The 15350-nt window shown below is 44.3% G+C and overlaps 1 protein-coding gene across 2 annotated transcripts in view; it reads right to left on the bottom strand.

Moving 5' to 3' along the window:
• The window catches only part of TOGARAM2 (TOG array regulator of axonemal microtubules 2), a 73838-nt gene that overhangs the window by 19588 nt on the left and 38900 nt on the right, over positions 1-15350 (bottom strand). For both annotated transcript variants that reach the window (XM_045012009.1, XM_045012010.1), the window contains exons 7-13: positions 13001-13047; positions 10701-10879; positions 9415-9586; positions 7524-7697; positions 5366-5507; positions 3565-3670; positions 473-708 (exon numbers count right to left, since the gene is read on the bottom strand). In XM_045012009.1, the coding sequence (XP_044867944.1) occupies positions 473-708; positions 3565-3670; positions 5366-5507; positions 7524-7697; positions 9415-9586; positions 10701-10879; positions 13001-13047 (1056 nt within the window). The remainder of the gene's footprint in view (positions 1-472; positions 709-3564; positions 3671-5365; positions 5508-7523; positions 7698-9414; positions 9587-10700; positions 10880-13000; positions 13048-15350) is intronic.

Here is a 15350-nt window from a genome sequence, read left to right as displayed (position 1 = left end):
AATTGACCCTGTGTGGCAAGTCCCCGTCAAACCATGCAGTTTCTCCTGTGAGTACACTCTAACCATACATATGACTGGTCCCTGCTTCTCTTGTTAATAATGCCCTGATGATGTGTGGTTTGTCCCAGTGGCCTCGTGATTAGTGCTCTATGGTCATTAAGCAGGAAACTTGGTTTTGGCCACACACCAAGATTGCTGTGGTCCCATCACCTGGAGAGTGGAGGGAGCACATCACAGGGCTCTGCACTGATCTATCACATCCCCATCACCACAGCATCTGGGCAATGTTGATGGACTGTGCTAGAAGGGAGGTCATCATAATGTGGTGATCTGATGATAATGGGAGGTGTAAATGGGTAGTGGCAGTGAAATACCCCAGAGCAAAGGGAATTCCTTCTTCTCCACCACTCTCTTGTTCCCCATAAAGCAAGTAGTCAGATTGCAGAGCTCAGACAAGGGAAGAGTCACATACTTTACTCCACCGGCCATGAGGGCAGCCATTGCTCGCATGGGAGTCACACTCCCCACCATGATGCCCAGGGATCGATCAGCTGCTTTCTGAATGAACTCGCTGGAATCCCCTGTCTTGTGGAGCAGGACCCGGGTAATCTCCTCAACCTCCTGGTCCATGTGCTTCTTCATGGTCCTGAAGAGTTCGCCAAGGATGCTGATAGCAAAGCGAGACACCTTTGAGCGGAGGTTGCTAACCTGGAGGGGGAAGAGTTACGAGTAGGACACAGGAGTCAGCTTAGATAGAAGATCTACCTGCATGTATCTAGGGGGCCAAGGGGAAACCAGAGTTTTATGTCACATCAAAGGTGAAATATAGTCTATTGGTCTAAGCATATGACTGGAAGCACAGAACTACCCCTGGCTCTGACACTAGCTCCTTCTGTAGGCTTGAGCAAATCACTTAAGGCCTGATTCAGTGGGACTGCTTGTGGAGTAAGGAACAATAGGGGGAAGTATTGAGCCCTTAACATCTCTGCTTTGGTTTCTCCATCTGCATAACGGAGAAAATAATCCCTCCCTCTCTCCACCCCTTTTTCCCCTCTGTCATGTTTTGAGGATTCATTAGGATTGGTAAAGGACTTTGGAGGAATGCACTTCGTAAAGATCTGATCCTGCAAGATGCTGAGCACCCTTAATTCCCCCTGAAGTCAATGGGCATCTAGGTACTCAGCATTACTGTGGATTGGGCCCTAATGACAAAGCCCTATCCCATAGACTGGAATGGATCAGCAGCTGAGAGTTCACAGCGTTGTTTTTGAAAGATAGATTGGTGCTGCCCAAAGGCAGGGGATGGTCCAATGGTTCTAGCCATCTTCATATCCTATGTTATTACTATAAAGCAGGAGTGGCCAAACTGCGGCTTGTGAGCTGTATGTGACTCTTTTATAATTAAAGTGGGGCTCCTAAATTGCCCCCCCCATTCTCCACCTACTAGACTTGGGGTGGGGGGAGCTCAGGGCTTCTGCCCTGTGGTGGGGCTAAGGGCTTCTGCCAAACACAACTGGTGCCAGCTGAGAGTGGGTGGGCACAATTTAAAGGTTTGCCTCGCCCTCCCCACAACAGCTTGAGTTACAGCCCCGAGGCACACACCCCTTCTTTCCCTCAATGGCCTCGTCCCTTCAGCTCCCAGGTGTTAGCTCTGCATGGTTAGGCAGTGGCAAACAGTTGGGAGCTGCAGGGCAGGGCCTCTGGCTTTAGCTCCTTAGGGAGAGGCAGCAGCAAAAGCAGCGGTTCTCCCTGCAGGTCCCAGCTGTTTGCTGCTGCCTCTACCCAAGGCACAGATCCCAGCTTGCCAGCTCCAGCAACCGCCATTCAGGGAGGGGCCCCGGCGGCACCATGTGACCAAACGAAGCCAGCAAACCCTGGCAAAAAATGGGGGGGGACGTGATCCCCATGTGTCCCCCCTCACACACCTCTAGCTTCTGCCCAGTGGGGAGGGGGGGATCTCAGGCTTCAGCCCCATGGAAGGCATCTGCTGGGGCTTCAACTCCACGGGGCACACATGACAGGGCTCGGGGCTTCAGCAGAAGCAGGGCTGAAACCCCAAGCCTGGGCAGGTGCCTCCTGCAGGGCTGAAGCTCTGAGACCCAGCAGGCATGCCCCAGCTTTCAAACTTCTGAAGATTGTTCTATGCGGCTCGGAGGGTCCGGAAGTTTGGCCACGCCTGCTACAAAGAGTTCAATGCAAGGCCCAGAAAATGCAATTCCTGGACTGTGAAAGCAAAATCTGGGACAAGAGTGAAATGAAAGATGAACCCATGTCTCTGCATGTGAGCTTCTGCAAGGAAGAGAAAAAGGTACCTCTTCCTAAAGAGAACAGTGAGGTAAGAATTAGAAAAGAGCCTGAGCTGCAAAGTATAATCTGAACATCTGCCTCCCGCATCCCTGAATTTCAAAGGGGGTAGGGGTGATTTGAATCCTGCGGATCTGAACACAGTGACCTATGAGCTCTGTAGACCTCTAACCCCTATTATTCAAGCCTGCTAGATCTTTGTATTGCAGACAGAAGATGAAGATCGGAGTTTACAGAAGTGAGCCAACTCTCATTGTTTGTTGCAGATGGAAGAAGGTTTAGTGTGCTTCGCAAATCATGCCTACTAATAGCACAATCAGCTGTGCAGGCCACAAACAAGTGCTGAATTGGAACTTGCGGCTGCTTTTAACTCATTGACGAGTCTAACATGAGCACAATAAAATCTCTCAATTAACTGATCAAATAAAAAGTAAAGATGTTCAGAGCAGTCATGGATGACTGCCCTGGAATCCCAGTGCTGTCTGGCTCATGGAGTCCAACACACGCTCCAGAACTCTGGATATGCAAGGAGATATTTGTGTCTGAAGCAGCAGGGGAAACATTTCTATGGAGCAAGGCACTAAAAACAGGCACTGGAAAGAAGAGGGAGAAAAGGTCAGCAGGGACCTCTGAGAGAGAGAGAGAAACGTGGTCTAGTGAGTCGAGCATAAACCTGGGAGCCAAAACTCCAGAGTTTAATCCTGACTGACAATGATGCAGTCTGGTTTAGGCAAATCAGCTTTTCTGTGCCTCAGTTTCCTCATTTGTACAATGCATAATTGTAATACCTAACTCAAAGAGGCAACAGAGAGAGAGTATCAGAGGGGTAGCCGTGTTTGTCTGGATCTGTAAAAAGCAACAAAGAGTCCTGTGGCACCTTATAGACTAATAGATGTATTGGAGCATAAGCTTTTGTGGGTGAATAGCCACTTCGTCAGACACCCACAAAAGCTTATGCTCCAATACATCTGTTAGTCTATAAGGTGCCAAGAGAGAAAGAGAGAGAGAGAGACTGCATTCAGCAGTAGGGATAGACAGAGATAGATAGATGTATATATAGATGTAGATATCAGACAGATATCTAAAGATATAGATATAAAAATAGCTATAGAAACAGACACAGAGCAAATCATAGAACTGGAAGGGACCTCAAGAGGTCATCTAGCCAGTCCCCTGCAAATATCTAAATAAAGATAAAACACACACACATACACTTATTCTATACGCTGTGTAGACATACATTTAATACAAATTTCTTACCTCTCTGGTAACTGCCAAGGAAACATCATGAAGTCGACAAAGGAGGACTTCTGAATGGCAGGTAGCCAGGCATTTGATGCTGAAAAGTCCTTTCTCCTTCAGTGGCCTGAGAGGCAATTACAAAACAGACAGACATAGAAGAGACAAATCATTGGTCTTGCATAGCACTGTGCTAAACACAGTTTCACACACCTGCAACCTGGGGATAGACCCTGGAACCCACACAAGTGGGACACCAAAAGCAAAGGTGCTGGATTTTCGAGAAACTCCCTATTAGTTTTTTAAACTGCTAATAAAAAAATGCTTTCAGTAGCCTGTGTGTGCAATTCCCCAGTGATCTAAGCTGGAGGAAGGTGTATGATTGATTTACTAGTTCCACATGATAGACTCAATCCTTGAGAAAACTAGAGATTTTCATGGCAGACTATGGATTTTCCATCTCTCTTTAGACTCAGGAGACAACTTGCATTTTTCTTCTATAACCCTTATTGATGTTGCCAGTTTGTTTCAGGACTCAACTGACTGAATTAACAGTGCCACCTATTGGTGAATGACAAGAAGCACAACCTCCTCTGACAGTCGCCTCAGCACTGGGGTACATGGATTTAATTTAACAGAGAAAGCCTTCGGTTTTTTTCGTGTGTGGGGTAGGGAGGAGTTGTCAAAGAAAAGAGGAAGCAAGTAGTGGAGGATTAGAGTGGAGAAGGAAAGAGGAGAAGATGAGAGAGGGAAAGTTTAAAGTAAAGGGGTTTAAAATAAAATCAAATAACTGTGTTTATATGCAGGGTGGCAGATTTTGACCTCAGTTACACCATTGTTAATCTGGAGTAATTCTGCCGAACTGAATGGATTCACTCTGGATTTACACTGGTGTAGCTGAGATCAGAAATGGCTCTATAGCTTCTGAATCCATGAATGTTCTCTTCCCTCTCTATGCCTAATTTCAGTATAGTGTGATCATCAGTTACATATCGTTGTTTGTGCCCCTGTTAGGCAGTGAGGAAAGTTCTTATTCTGAGGATCCTGGCTTCCTAATAAATTACTCCTCACACTCCATGCCCCTCTCCCCAAAACTCCTGCCTTAGACAGACTACAGGCAGAGCAATTCCCTTCTCAGTATGCATTGAATCCTAGAGTTCACCTTAATCACAAGGAATGCACCTGATTGCTTGGGCCCCACTCACAGATCTATAACTTGCAGAGCTAGGGGAGGATGCAGTTTTTTAAATGAACACACACACACACCCCCCAGTAGCAAGGCTAAGGGGAAGAGGCCCAGTTCTCTCCCCTATGCTTCCAGCAATGAGACCAAAGCGAAAGGTAACTCATGACGACTCAATCCCATCTCCCCCAGCAGCTTGAGACCCTGCAAATTGTAGGGCCAACCCTACTTCTGCCTTTATGACTGCTGAAGTGGCCTCCATCTCCTTTGGCTGGGAGTCAAGGCAGGGATATGATACATAGGAAACACAGGCTTCTAGCTGGAGTATCTTCTGATTATCCTATAATTTTATCTCTTCTCTGTAACTACTATTTGTGGCTACGCAAAGGGCCAAAGGAGAAGGTTAATGAATGACGTTAACCTGCTGTTAGCCACAGCAGCATTACAGCCTGGGCAGGAGAACCAGGCTGTAGAGCTTTCCCTGGCTCATGTCTACTGGAAAGCAATTGCATTGTGAAGATTGGCTTCACTTAGTTCCCCTCCAAGCCCCTGATCCTGAAAGAGACTGAGCATAGGCAACCACTCACACGTATTTATGTTGAGGGGAAGGAGGGAATTGAGGATGGAGTGTTTCCCTACCAGTCATTGCTATTGAGCCACTTGAGAGCATCAACCAGCCCTTGCTCCGGGTGAGAGAAAGGTCTCATCTCCAAGGCTTCCCCACATTCAGACTCCTCCTCCCCCTCTGGAGAATCGAGAATGTTTGCTGGCAGGGAGTTAGCTGTATGGAAAAATCAAACACACAGATATCAATATGGCAGGTGCTGGTCACGACTCCACAGTTAAGGTCGCAACCAAGATTCTATTGTGAGGCTTATTTTGTCTTCTGCCTCTTCTAACTTCTTAGCTGAAATTGCTATTGGTCTGAATTTTCCTACCATTAAAATGGGCAGTCTCATTTTTAATGAGTTTCAGAAGCTTAGGATTAGAACTGTTTTAATGGCTAAGAGACCAAAAAATATGAGCCACATCCTAAACTGGTATAAAGCAGCATAGCTTAATTGATTTCAGTGGAAGATCTGACCCATGGTTTTCACAGTACTGTATTTTATTTAGCTCCTAGCACAGCGGGATCCTGGTCCATCATTAGAGCTCTTAGGTGCCATAGTAATACAAATAAATTAATAATAATACTATCCTCATGATTTTTCAACCACTTATCGCTGGACACCATCTTGTTATGGAAGTCTGAAAATGCACATATATGTATATTTTAACATACTGTTGGGAATGTGATTATTCAGGGATTTTCACAGATGTCTGAGTCTTGTATATACTTCTGTTCTTTAGGAGCTATCCACTGACTGTATATCAGGGATTGTGGGGTAGAATACATTTGTCTTATCAAATATATTTGTTTACAGACCATGCAGAATCTAAGCTTTCTTTAATAGGAAACGTTAATTTCTAACCCGGATGGTTTCAAAGAAAACCTTCCAAATGTGAACTGTAAGTAAAGAGATTCAGTGCTAGCAAATGAATATACTAGGCATCTTAAATTTTACATGATAAATGCATTTTGTCACAAAGCCTATTTGTAATCTGAAGTGCTAGAAGTAAAAACATTTCACACCTAAAGATCTTTAGACCAAAATTTTCCTCTTCTAAACTGTATATGAAAAAACTTTTGACTTCTAAAAGTGCAAATGTTGTGTCAAGGCTAGATAAAATAGGTTCTGGAGGGGATATCTATATATGATATATAGGATATCATAATTTATATGTGGTCTATAGGGTTTGTATGATATATAGGGTACAAAAACTAAAGTTGAGAATTTCAAAAGTGTTCAGCAATGCCCTAACTCTGCTCCCACTGGTCAATGGTAAAAACCCCATTAACTTTAATACCAACCATTTTAAAAAATCCCCTCCTACATAGAAAGGTGTTCCATAAAAGATTCCTTTCCAAGTACCAACCCAGCCTATCCCTTCTTAGCTTGCAAGATTTAATAGAATCACAATGTCCTATGGCTGTAGGATAAACAAAACAAAAGCTTCCTATCAAACAAAGAAAGAACAGAGTCACTAGGTACCTCCACTATCTGTTATCCATTAATTGCAGGGGGGGAAACATTTTCAATATCACCCGGCAGCATCCTACATACGTCACCTGTTATATTTAAGCTATAGGACATAATAATACTGTGCGGTTTGTGGTGCATGAGGCATGACGCCAAAGCTGGGTGTCTCCAACCACCTCTGGCTGCAATCGTATTGGGCAGTACTGCCACAGCTGAGAGTGACTGGATAATGACTGGCTGAAAAATCATGCAATGTGATAGGCAGCTGCTCAGAGGTCAGTGACAATGAGCAACCAATCAGATCACATATGCAAATGAGTTCATCCTGACTGGCTGCAGTTGAGCTCAGTGATTTCGTAGGGTGTGAACAACAGGTTTTCTGGATTTATACATTCATCTCCCTTTTATGATGTCATCTTACAACCAAAAACAATGTTACACTTTAGAAATTCAAAATGGGTAAAGTGCCATATCCTGAGGTCCCTGTTAAATTTGTTTTCAGGCAAAACTCCCATTGGCTACATAAGTAATGCCCACTTCAGTTCACTCAGTCTGGAGTGACTACATTTGGGTTACTATGGATTTATACCAGTGAAACTGAGAACAGAATTCAGTCCATTTGTGCTTTAAACTGTATTAGCCCTCACTCCCAGGGCAACAGAACACCAGAGATTGTGATGCCAGCTTTGTGACCCCACTGACATAGCAAGTCTCACCTGATGAGTGTCGCATGAAGCTGCTGTCATGATTGATGATGGGGATACTAGGCAGAGATGGCCTGTTGACCCGTTTCTTTAAGGCAATACCAACACTGGCTCTGCAGGGGTTGGTCACGTTGGGTGTAATGGAGATGATCCCATTGGTGTTAAGCAGGCCAAAACCTGTGGGGACTGAAAGAGCACTTCTAGAGTGATGCACTGGATGGCTCCAGGGATTGGTAATGGGGGAAGGCGCATTGGTGAAGGGGTGTCCCTTATTTAAAACTATTACAGTGCTGTTCTTAATTGCCCCCCACCCCTACCTCCAGAAATAACATGATTGAAAGCTGCATTACTAGGGACAATGACTGTAAAATACAGCCGTACCTTCTACAAGGGGTGAGGGAAGTCAAGCTTTCCACTTCCTCTCCTCTACTTGTTTTGGGGAAGAATAGAGGATTTATGCCGCTGGGGCTGTCAATGTAGCACTTCTCACCAGCATTAGATTCACTCCACCAAATAGTAATAATAAAAAGTAAAAGTAACCTTCTATAATGCCCTTGGGCTAAGTGCTGACTTGCAACTTTCTCTGCTGCTGCACTCTTTAGAGTTTGTGCCGCAGCACAATCAGAGCCCGTCAGATGCAATTAGATCAGAGTCAGTAAGCCATGCTCTAGCACATTTTTTTTAAAATGTGAACTATTTTTGTAACAGCTTCAGTGCTCCTCTAAAACATAAGCTTCTCAGGAGTGTGTGTAGGGGGTGATTTGTGTTACTGCGTAAGCAGGATCTTCCTTCGTATTTTAATTAGAAACATTTCTATTAAAACTCCACCAGATCATAATATGATTAAAAGCATTTTTTGGACACAATTAGTTTGTCTTCATTATGGCAGGCTGTGCTATAATGAGAGGCATAGGTCTGATCTGCAAGGCAGCATTGTCTAGTGGATAGATCTTCGGGCTGGGGAGACAGAAACTCCACATTCTGTTCCTGGCTCTGCCACTGACTCACTGTGTGGCCTTGGGCAAGTCACCTCATGTCTCAGTTTATCCATCTGCAAAAGAATAATAATAATATTCCCCCTTCCTTTGTAAAGTGCTCTGAGGTCTTGGATGAAAGGCACTACAGAAGTGCTCAGTAGTATCATTGTCATTATTATTAGAAAGGAAGAATAGTCCAGTAGTTAGGACACTAGCCTGGGGCTTTGGAGATCAGGGTTCAATTCCTGACCCTGCTATAGGCTTCTTATATGACCATAGGCAAGTTACTTAGTTTCTTTGTGCCTCGGTCTCTCCCATATCTAAAATGGGACTAATAACTCCTTATAGGAGTGTTGTGAAAATAAATGCATTAAAAACTGTGAAGTGCTCAAATACTACAATGATGGGGTAGGTAAGTACCTGAGATCATCATGTTTTGCTGCCTGAGCCAGCTTAGGCTGGGAGCACTGGGTCAGGAAAATAGTCAGTGACACCTTGGTAGAGAGGCAGTCTCCCATATTTTTAAAGTGATGTCTCCAACTGACTGAGCCAGCGGTACTGACAGGCTCTAACAAGAGTTTCACCCAGCCTCCTCAGCAGTAGGGAAATTTGCAATGATGTCTAGAGGAGGGGTAATTGGGTGGGATTTCTCCATAGAAAATCCTAGTGGGAAATGATGGTTATTTCTCTAAAGGGATCTTCCTGCCCTGCAGCTCTGGTTAGAAGAATGGAATATAGTGACTCTAATTCATATGGCCTGATACTGCAGTGCCTCACACACTATTCATTTACACCTGTGCACAGTAGTTTAACATGCTACCAGTTGGAATGAGCAGAATTTTTCACTCACTTTGCACAGGTGTAAACGGCTAAACAAGGTGTGAGGCAGTGGAGAACCAATCCTATAGTTGTTAGCAGCCACTTACCTTCCTGAGCAATAACCCCTGTGTCAACGTTCTGCAATTGCTCATGGAGCTGCAGGGACCTTTCCTTCTCTCTCTCCTTTTCCTTCTCCCTCTCACTACGCAAAAGCTCCATCTCTTTCATTTGCTTCTGGCGCATTTTCTCCTGAGCTGACTTGGATATTGTCACGTGGATCTGGACACAACACAAACACACCAAGGTACACAAATGATACAGAAAGCAGGAAACACTGTGGTGCAATGTCACAAACACTGATATGCTTCAATATACACCTCAATAGTTTCAGAAGCAATTGCCCTCCCTGCATATAATTAAACAGAAAAGATACTTGGCCAGATTCACAGGTGGTGTAATTTTCATGTCTTTAAGTTACCACGAGTGGATGGAAAGTGAGTGGGTGGGATGGTTAGGAGTCACAGAAAGGCAAGAAGCCAACAGGAAGACGTCAGGAAAAGCAAGCACCTCTCTTTTAATTTACATCCTCACTGGCCATCACAGGGCCGTTGGGCCCAGCGTCACCTGGAACAGGTGAGGTCAGCTACCTCTCAGCTCAGACTGATCAGCTAGAGATCAGGTGATTATAAAAGCCAGCAAGTAGCTGAGTTAGGGTGGAGAGCTGCGAGAAGCAGGGAGATTCTGGCAGGATGCCCCTGAGTAAAGAGGAGAGAGCTATAGGAAGTAGGTTGGTTCCTGTTGCAGGCCTGGGAGCAGGGTGACTCTCAGACAAGGTGGCTGGTACAATGGGAACCTGCAGAGAATAGACAGGCCTCTGTATTAGAAGGGAAGGGACAACTGAGGTACTGAATTTAGATTATCTGGAGGAAATAAAGCTGAAGCCCTGAGAAAAGGACCTGACCCGACTCTCAGGATGGTGCCACTCCTTCCTAGGGTTGGGTAGACAGGCCAGTATCCTACACACCCTCTCGGTTGCTTCCAATATTACAACCCTTCCCTCCACCTTCTCAGCATGTAATTCACACTCACCAGTGGGTAACTTGCACCACCTCTGAATTCATCTCAGAACAGAGAACTCATCCTACTTAACCTTATCACTATTTCCCAGACAATAATTTCTGCTTCTCCTTTGTTCAGAGAAAATACACAGCGAATGTCTGACTCTTTAACCCAATCAAACAGGGAAGAGGGTCCCTGACAGAGGAAGTTTATTATTTTTATTATTAGTTGTGATTTGTATTGCAGTCGTGCCTAGGACCTCATTGTAGGAGGTACTATACAATCACCAAAGGAAAAGGCCATCCCTGCTCCAATGACCTTAACACATACATACCCTTCCATTGCTCTCCTTCCAATCATCACCCTTTAAAAGATGAGGGCTTGATAGGGGTCCTGTCTCCTTGGCCTGGCTGAGGGAGAGGGTTGTTAATGGCAGTAAATATTCAGCAGGCTTCATGCTACCGGTCAAGCCATTTTGGGGAGCAGGCAAAATGGGTTCCAGAGTTCTGAATTCTGATAAGGCAAAGACACATACCATATATTAGTGCAGCAAGCAGCATACCAGCACCAACAGGTTGATGGGACTCTGGCTTTTTGCATCTGCTGTAGAAATGTCATTTCTTGAAATACAGATCTACTGAGTGAGGGAAACGGCTCAATTTGCAGCCCTTAGGGAGCCACCGTGATTGCTGAAGAAGGGTGAAAATAAAGATTTTTCCCTGTGGAAAAGGAAACATTTTCCCAGCTATTCAGACCTGAGTAAAGCATTCTCCTTCCCTGAGTTTACAGACTTTGTGTTCATGTGGCACTTCCACCTTCTGACACCCATGTATTAGGTAAAATCAATTATTCCTCCTCTCACTGGCAAATTAAAAGCTTTTAAAGAAAAGTTTTGGATTGTTGAAATATGAACAATAAAATAAGAATCCTGGTTGCTGCAATGAATTTCCCACAAGTGGATTATCAAAACTAGCAGCTCAGCCCCTGAAATTAGCACCTCTGTCCACACACACACTCTCTCTCTCTCTCTAGGGGACTGGATGTGAAAGTTTCCTTTAATATGTAGAGCACGGAGCATCTGATGCTGAATTACTCTCCAACAGAGCTGCTAAGGCTCATAGAACTAATAATTCCATGCACTGCTTCACAAGTCATAAAATCATACCATAAACTAAACTAAAAAAAAAAAGATATCATTTAAAATCAGAAATTTTTTTCACTAGCTGGTCAAGCCAAAGTCTTATCAACTAAAGAGATGGATTAACTTTAAAGGGCAGTTCTTCTCTGAAAAATAATTATGTAAAAACATCACCTTCATAACTCAGCAAATCTGCTCCCTGGTTATATTTTTAGTCATAGCTGCATATCAGCAACTAAATTAAGCATTTAGTATGTTTTACTCCTGTCACCCCTGGAGAGCCCACACAGCTCTGGGAGAAGTAAGCTGGATTCTATTCTTTTTCAAATATTATCAACAGAATTATTTACTAAGTTCCAATGGTTATAGCTGTGTAAATCCACTGAAGGCAATGGGGTAGCGAAGGTGTCACTCAGGGCTTAACCTAAAAATACTGGGGTTGCACATGTGTAACTGAGGCCCTAATTTAACTCGCAGAATATTCTCAATGATGATGCATGAGAAAGAAAGAACTCAGCTTGACTCTCGATCCAAGGTTGAGTTTGCAGGGCTGGTAGTTAGGGGAACAAAACATTTTTAAGAGTCAACTGATCTCATTTGATCTGGGGTAACTGAGAGGTTACTTAATAAATGCCTTTGATAAAATAACCAATAAATGCCTCTTTTTCAGATGTAATATTTAGAACGATAGGAGGTTGAAAAAGTTCAGTTCAGATAAGCACTCCAGTGTGAAGCCATATCTGAACCTCTTGGTCCAGCAAAACTAGGCTAGAAAGATCGCAAGAACAACCTCTGTCATGAGGTTTTGGAATGACCAGTGCAAAAAGTGGATCAGACTAGTATAGATCTCAAAAAAGGTTCAGTTTGGGTTCAGTTCAAGTTTAAAGTGAAGGTTCATGGGGGTAGAAGGGGCAAATGAGGGCATTTCTTATTTTGTGTGAAATGGTTCATCTGTCTCTAACCTTCAGTGGCACTAACAGCCAGTGCTTAATTTCTAATGAAAGAGGTACCAGGACTCACGCAATTAGGTGCCAGGGCTCAAGCAATATTTTACCTTCATAACTGATGCAGCAAGCCCAGAGGTGTCTGGGTTATGAACTGCCAAACCTAGAGGTGCTGGAGCTCAGCATTAAGGCACAAATTAAGCACTGCTAATGGTCATATAGAGAGGCAAGTTCCCATCTAGTAAAGTGTATGAGATGAAGGAGCTGAGAAAATGCTCTCTATTTTATTTATGAGCAGTTGGGGGTGAACTTCTCAATCCCTGCCATCAAACATGTGAAGTCATCTATTGGATCCATTCACATCTGGCAAGGCCACCTCACTGCTTCCTGGGTGTCTGGACTCTGGGTTAGTTTTCTAAAGTATCTCCCTCTAATACTGAAAGATTGTGGAATGTTTCTCCAGTAAGACATTTATATAATTTCACCTATGGGGGGGGGAGAGAACTCCCTGTGTTCATTTTATGACGAAATAAATACATGCCATGTACATACCCAGAGATTTAAGGATCTTCTCCTCAGCATTGCTGTCTGGCCTTGACCTTAAAACAATTGAGGAGAAAAGAATTTATGAGGAAATATAGAGGAAGAGAGAGCACTTTAATGGAGGAGAGGTTCCTTGCCAGAATCACCATCACAGAGCAGGAAATGTAACCCACAGGTCTCAGTTTGCTGGCAACTGCTTTACAATGGTCATTAGGTCCATCGGTTAGTAAAGCCACGAGGGGCAAATCCTGCTCCGACTGAAAGCAGTGGGTCACCTCTTTGGATTCCAGCCTTGTGTCCCCCAGTGCAGCTCAGGAGGGAGGGGTACATTAATGATTTTCAGACATCTATATGGTCCTGGTTCCACTAGATGTTAGGCTGGTCTTACAGCTCAAATTAGAGCAGCCACATTTACACTAGTGTGAGAGAGAAAAGAATTAAGCTTTGTCTGTTTCAGTTTTAGATCAGATTATGATTCACAGATTCATGGATTATAAAAAGGGACCATTGTGATCATCTAGTCTGACCTCCTGTATAACACAGGTCATAGAACTTGAATTAATTCCTGTTTGAACCAGGGTATATCTTTTTAAAAAACAACGAATCTTGATTTAAAAATTGCCAGTGACAGAGAATCCACCTGATTCTCAGTTCCACTGATGTAACTTCCCCTGAGGAAAGAATTAGGCCCTTCTGCTTTTAAAGAAATAATTAATTTATCTTCAAAATCTATTTGTGAGTAAGAACCTAATAAGTATATTCTGATGCAACTAGATATGTATATACAATATCTTAGTGAAGTATATAAACTGCAATTGTAGCCCAACACTATTTATTATTATATCAAGCAAAAGGCTGACAGCTAGTTTTCCCCAAGCACAGAAGCTAAACTAATAAATGGGGATAATACTTATAATGTATATTAATTTTATAATCATCCCATAGTTCCTTAATAGAATCATAGAACTGGAAGGGACCTCAAGAGGTCATCTAGTCTAGTTCCATGCATTCATAGCAGGACTAAGGCCTTGGCTACACTTGCGAGTTACAGCTCAATAAAGGAACCCCAGGTGCACTAGCTCACTACCCGTCCACACTGGCAAGGCACAGAGCGCTCTGACTCCGCAGCTACAGTGCTGCTAGTACTCCACCTCAGTGAGTCGAATAATGTTTGCTGCACCAGTGTGGATGCCCTGGTCCTATAGCGTGCTCCAATCGGCCTCCAGAAGTGTCCCACAATGCCTGTGCTAGCCACTCTGGTCATCATTTTGAACTCTACTGCCCTGCCCTCAGGTGACCAACTGTCAGACCTGCCCATTAAATTATCTGGGAATTTTGAAAAATCCCTCCCTGTTTGCTCAGCCAGGCATGAAGTGCTCTCAGCACAGTGCATCTTTCCAACTGACCATGCCTCCACGTGCCAGGCGAGCCCCAGTATGGAGCAATGGCGAGTTGCTGGACCTCATCAGTGTTTGGGAAGAGGAAGCTGTCCAGTCCTAGCAGTGCTCCAGCCGTAGGAATTATGATACCTTCGGGCAGATATCAAGGGACATGATGGAAAGGGGCCATGACCGGGACGCACTGCAGTGTAGTATTAAAGTGAAGGAGCTGTGAATGCCTACCACAAAGCCCGCGAGGCAAACCGCCGCTCTGGTGCTGCCCCCAAGTCCTGCTGTTTCTACAAAGAGCTGGACGCGATACTTGGAGGCGATCCCACCTCCACTCCGGGGACCACCATGGACACTTCAGAGCCCAGTGCAACAAGGCAGGAGGAGGAGGAGCACCAAAGTGGGAGTGAGGGTGCTGAGGCAGAGGAAGTCACCCCAGAATCCCTAGATGCATGCAGCCTGGAGCTGTTCTCAAGCCAGGAGGAAGGTAGCCAGTCGCGGCGGCCGGTGCTTGGGGAAGGACAAACACCAGAGGAGGTTCCCGGTAAGCGGCTTTTATTTTGGGAAGGAAGTTATTCGGTGCAGACTCTTGGGGCAAAGAGAGTTAGGGCTGCCCTTCCAGCATGACTGTGAATAACTGATATCTACTCTCTGGGAATTGTTTTCCAGTCAGTTATGCACCCACATTATAGTAGCTCCATCTAGGTTTAATTTCCCTAGTTTGTTTATGAGAAGGTTATGACAGTATCAAAAGCTTTACTAAAGTCAAGATGTACCACATCTACCACGTCCCTCCTATCCACAATGCTTGTTACCCTGTCAAAAAGCTATCAGGTTGGTTTGACACAATTTGTTCTTGACAAATCCATGCTGACTGTTACTTATCACCTTATTATCTTCTAGATGTTTGCAAATTGATTGCATTATAATTTGCTCCATTATCTTTCTGGGCACAGAAATTAAGCTGACTG

The sequence above is a fragment of the Mauremys mutica genome, chromosome 3, assembly GCF_020497125.1.
Source record: "Mauremys mutica isolate MM-2020 ecotype Southern chromosome 3, ASM2049712v1, whole genome shotgun sequence".
Classification (NCBI taxonomy): Eukaryota; Metazoa; Chordata; order Testudines; family Geoemydidae; genus Mauremys; species Mauremys mutica.
Note: the sequence above shows the minus strand (reverse complement) of the source record. Positions and strands in the feature narration are given on the sequence as shown.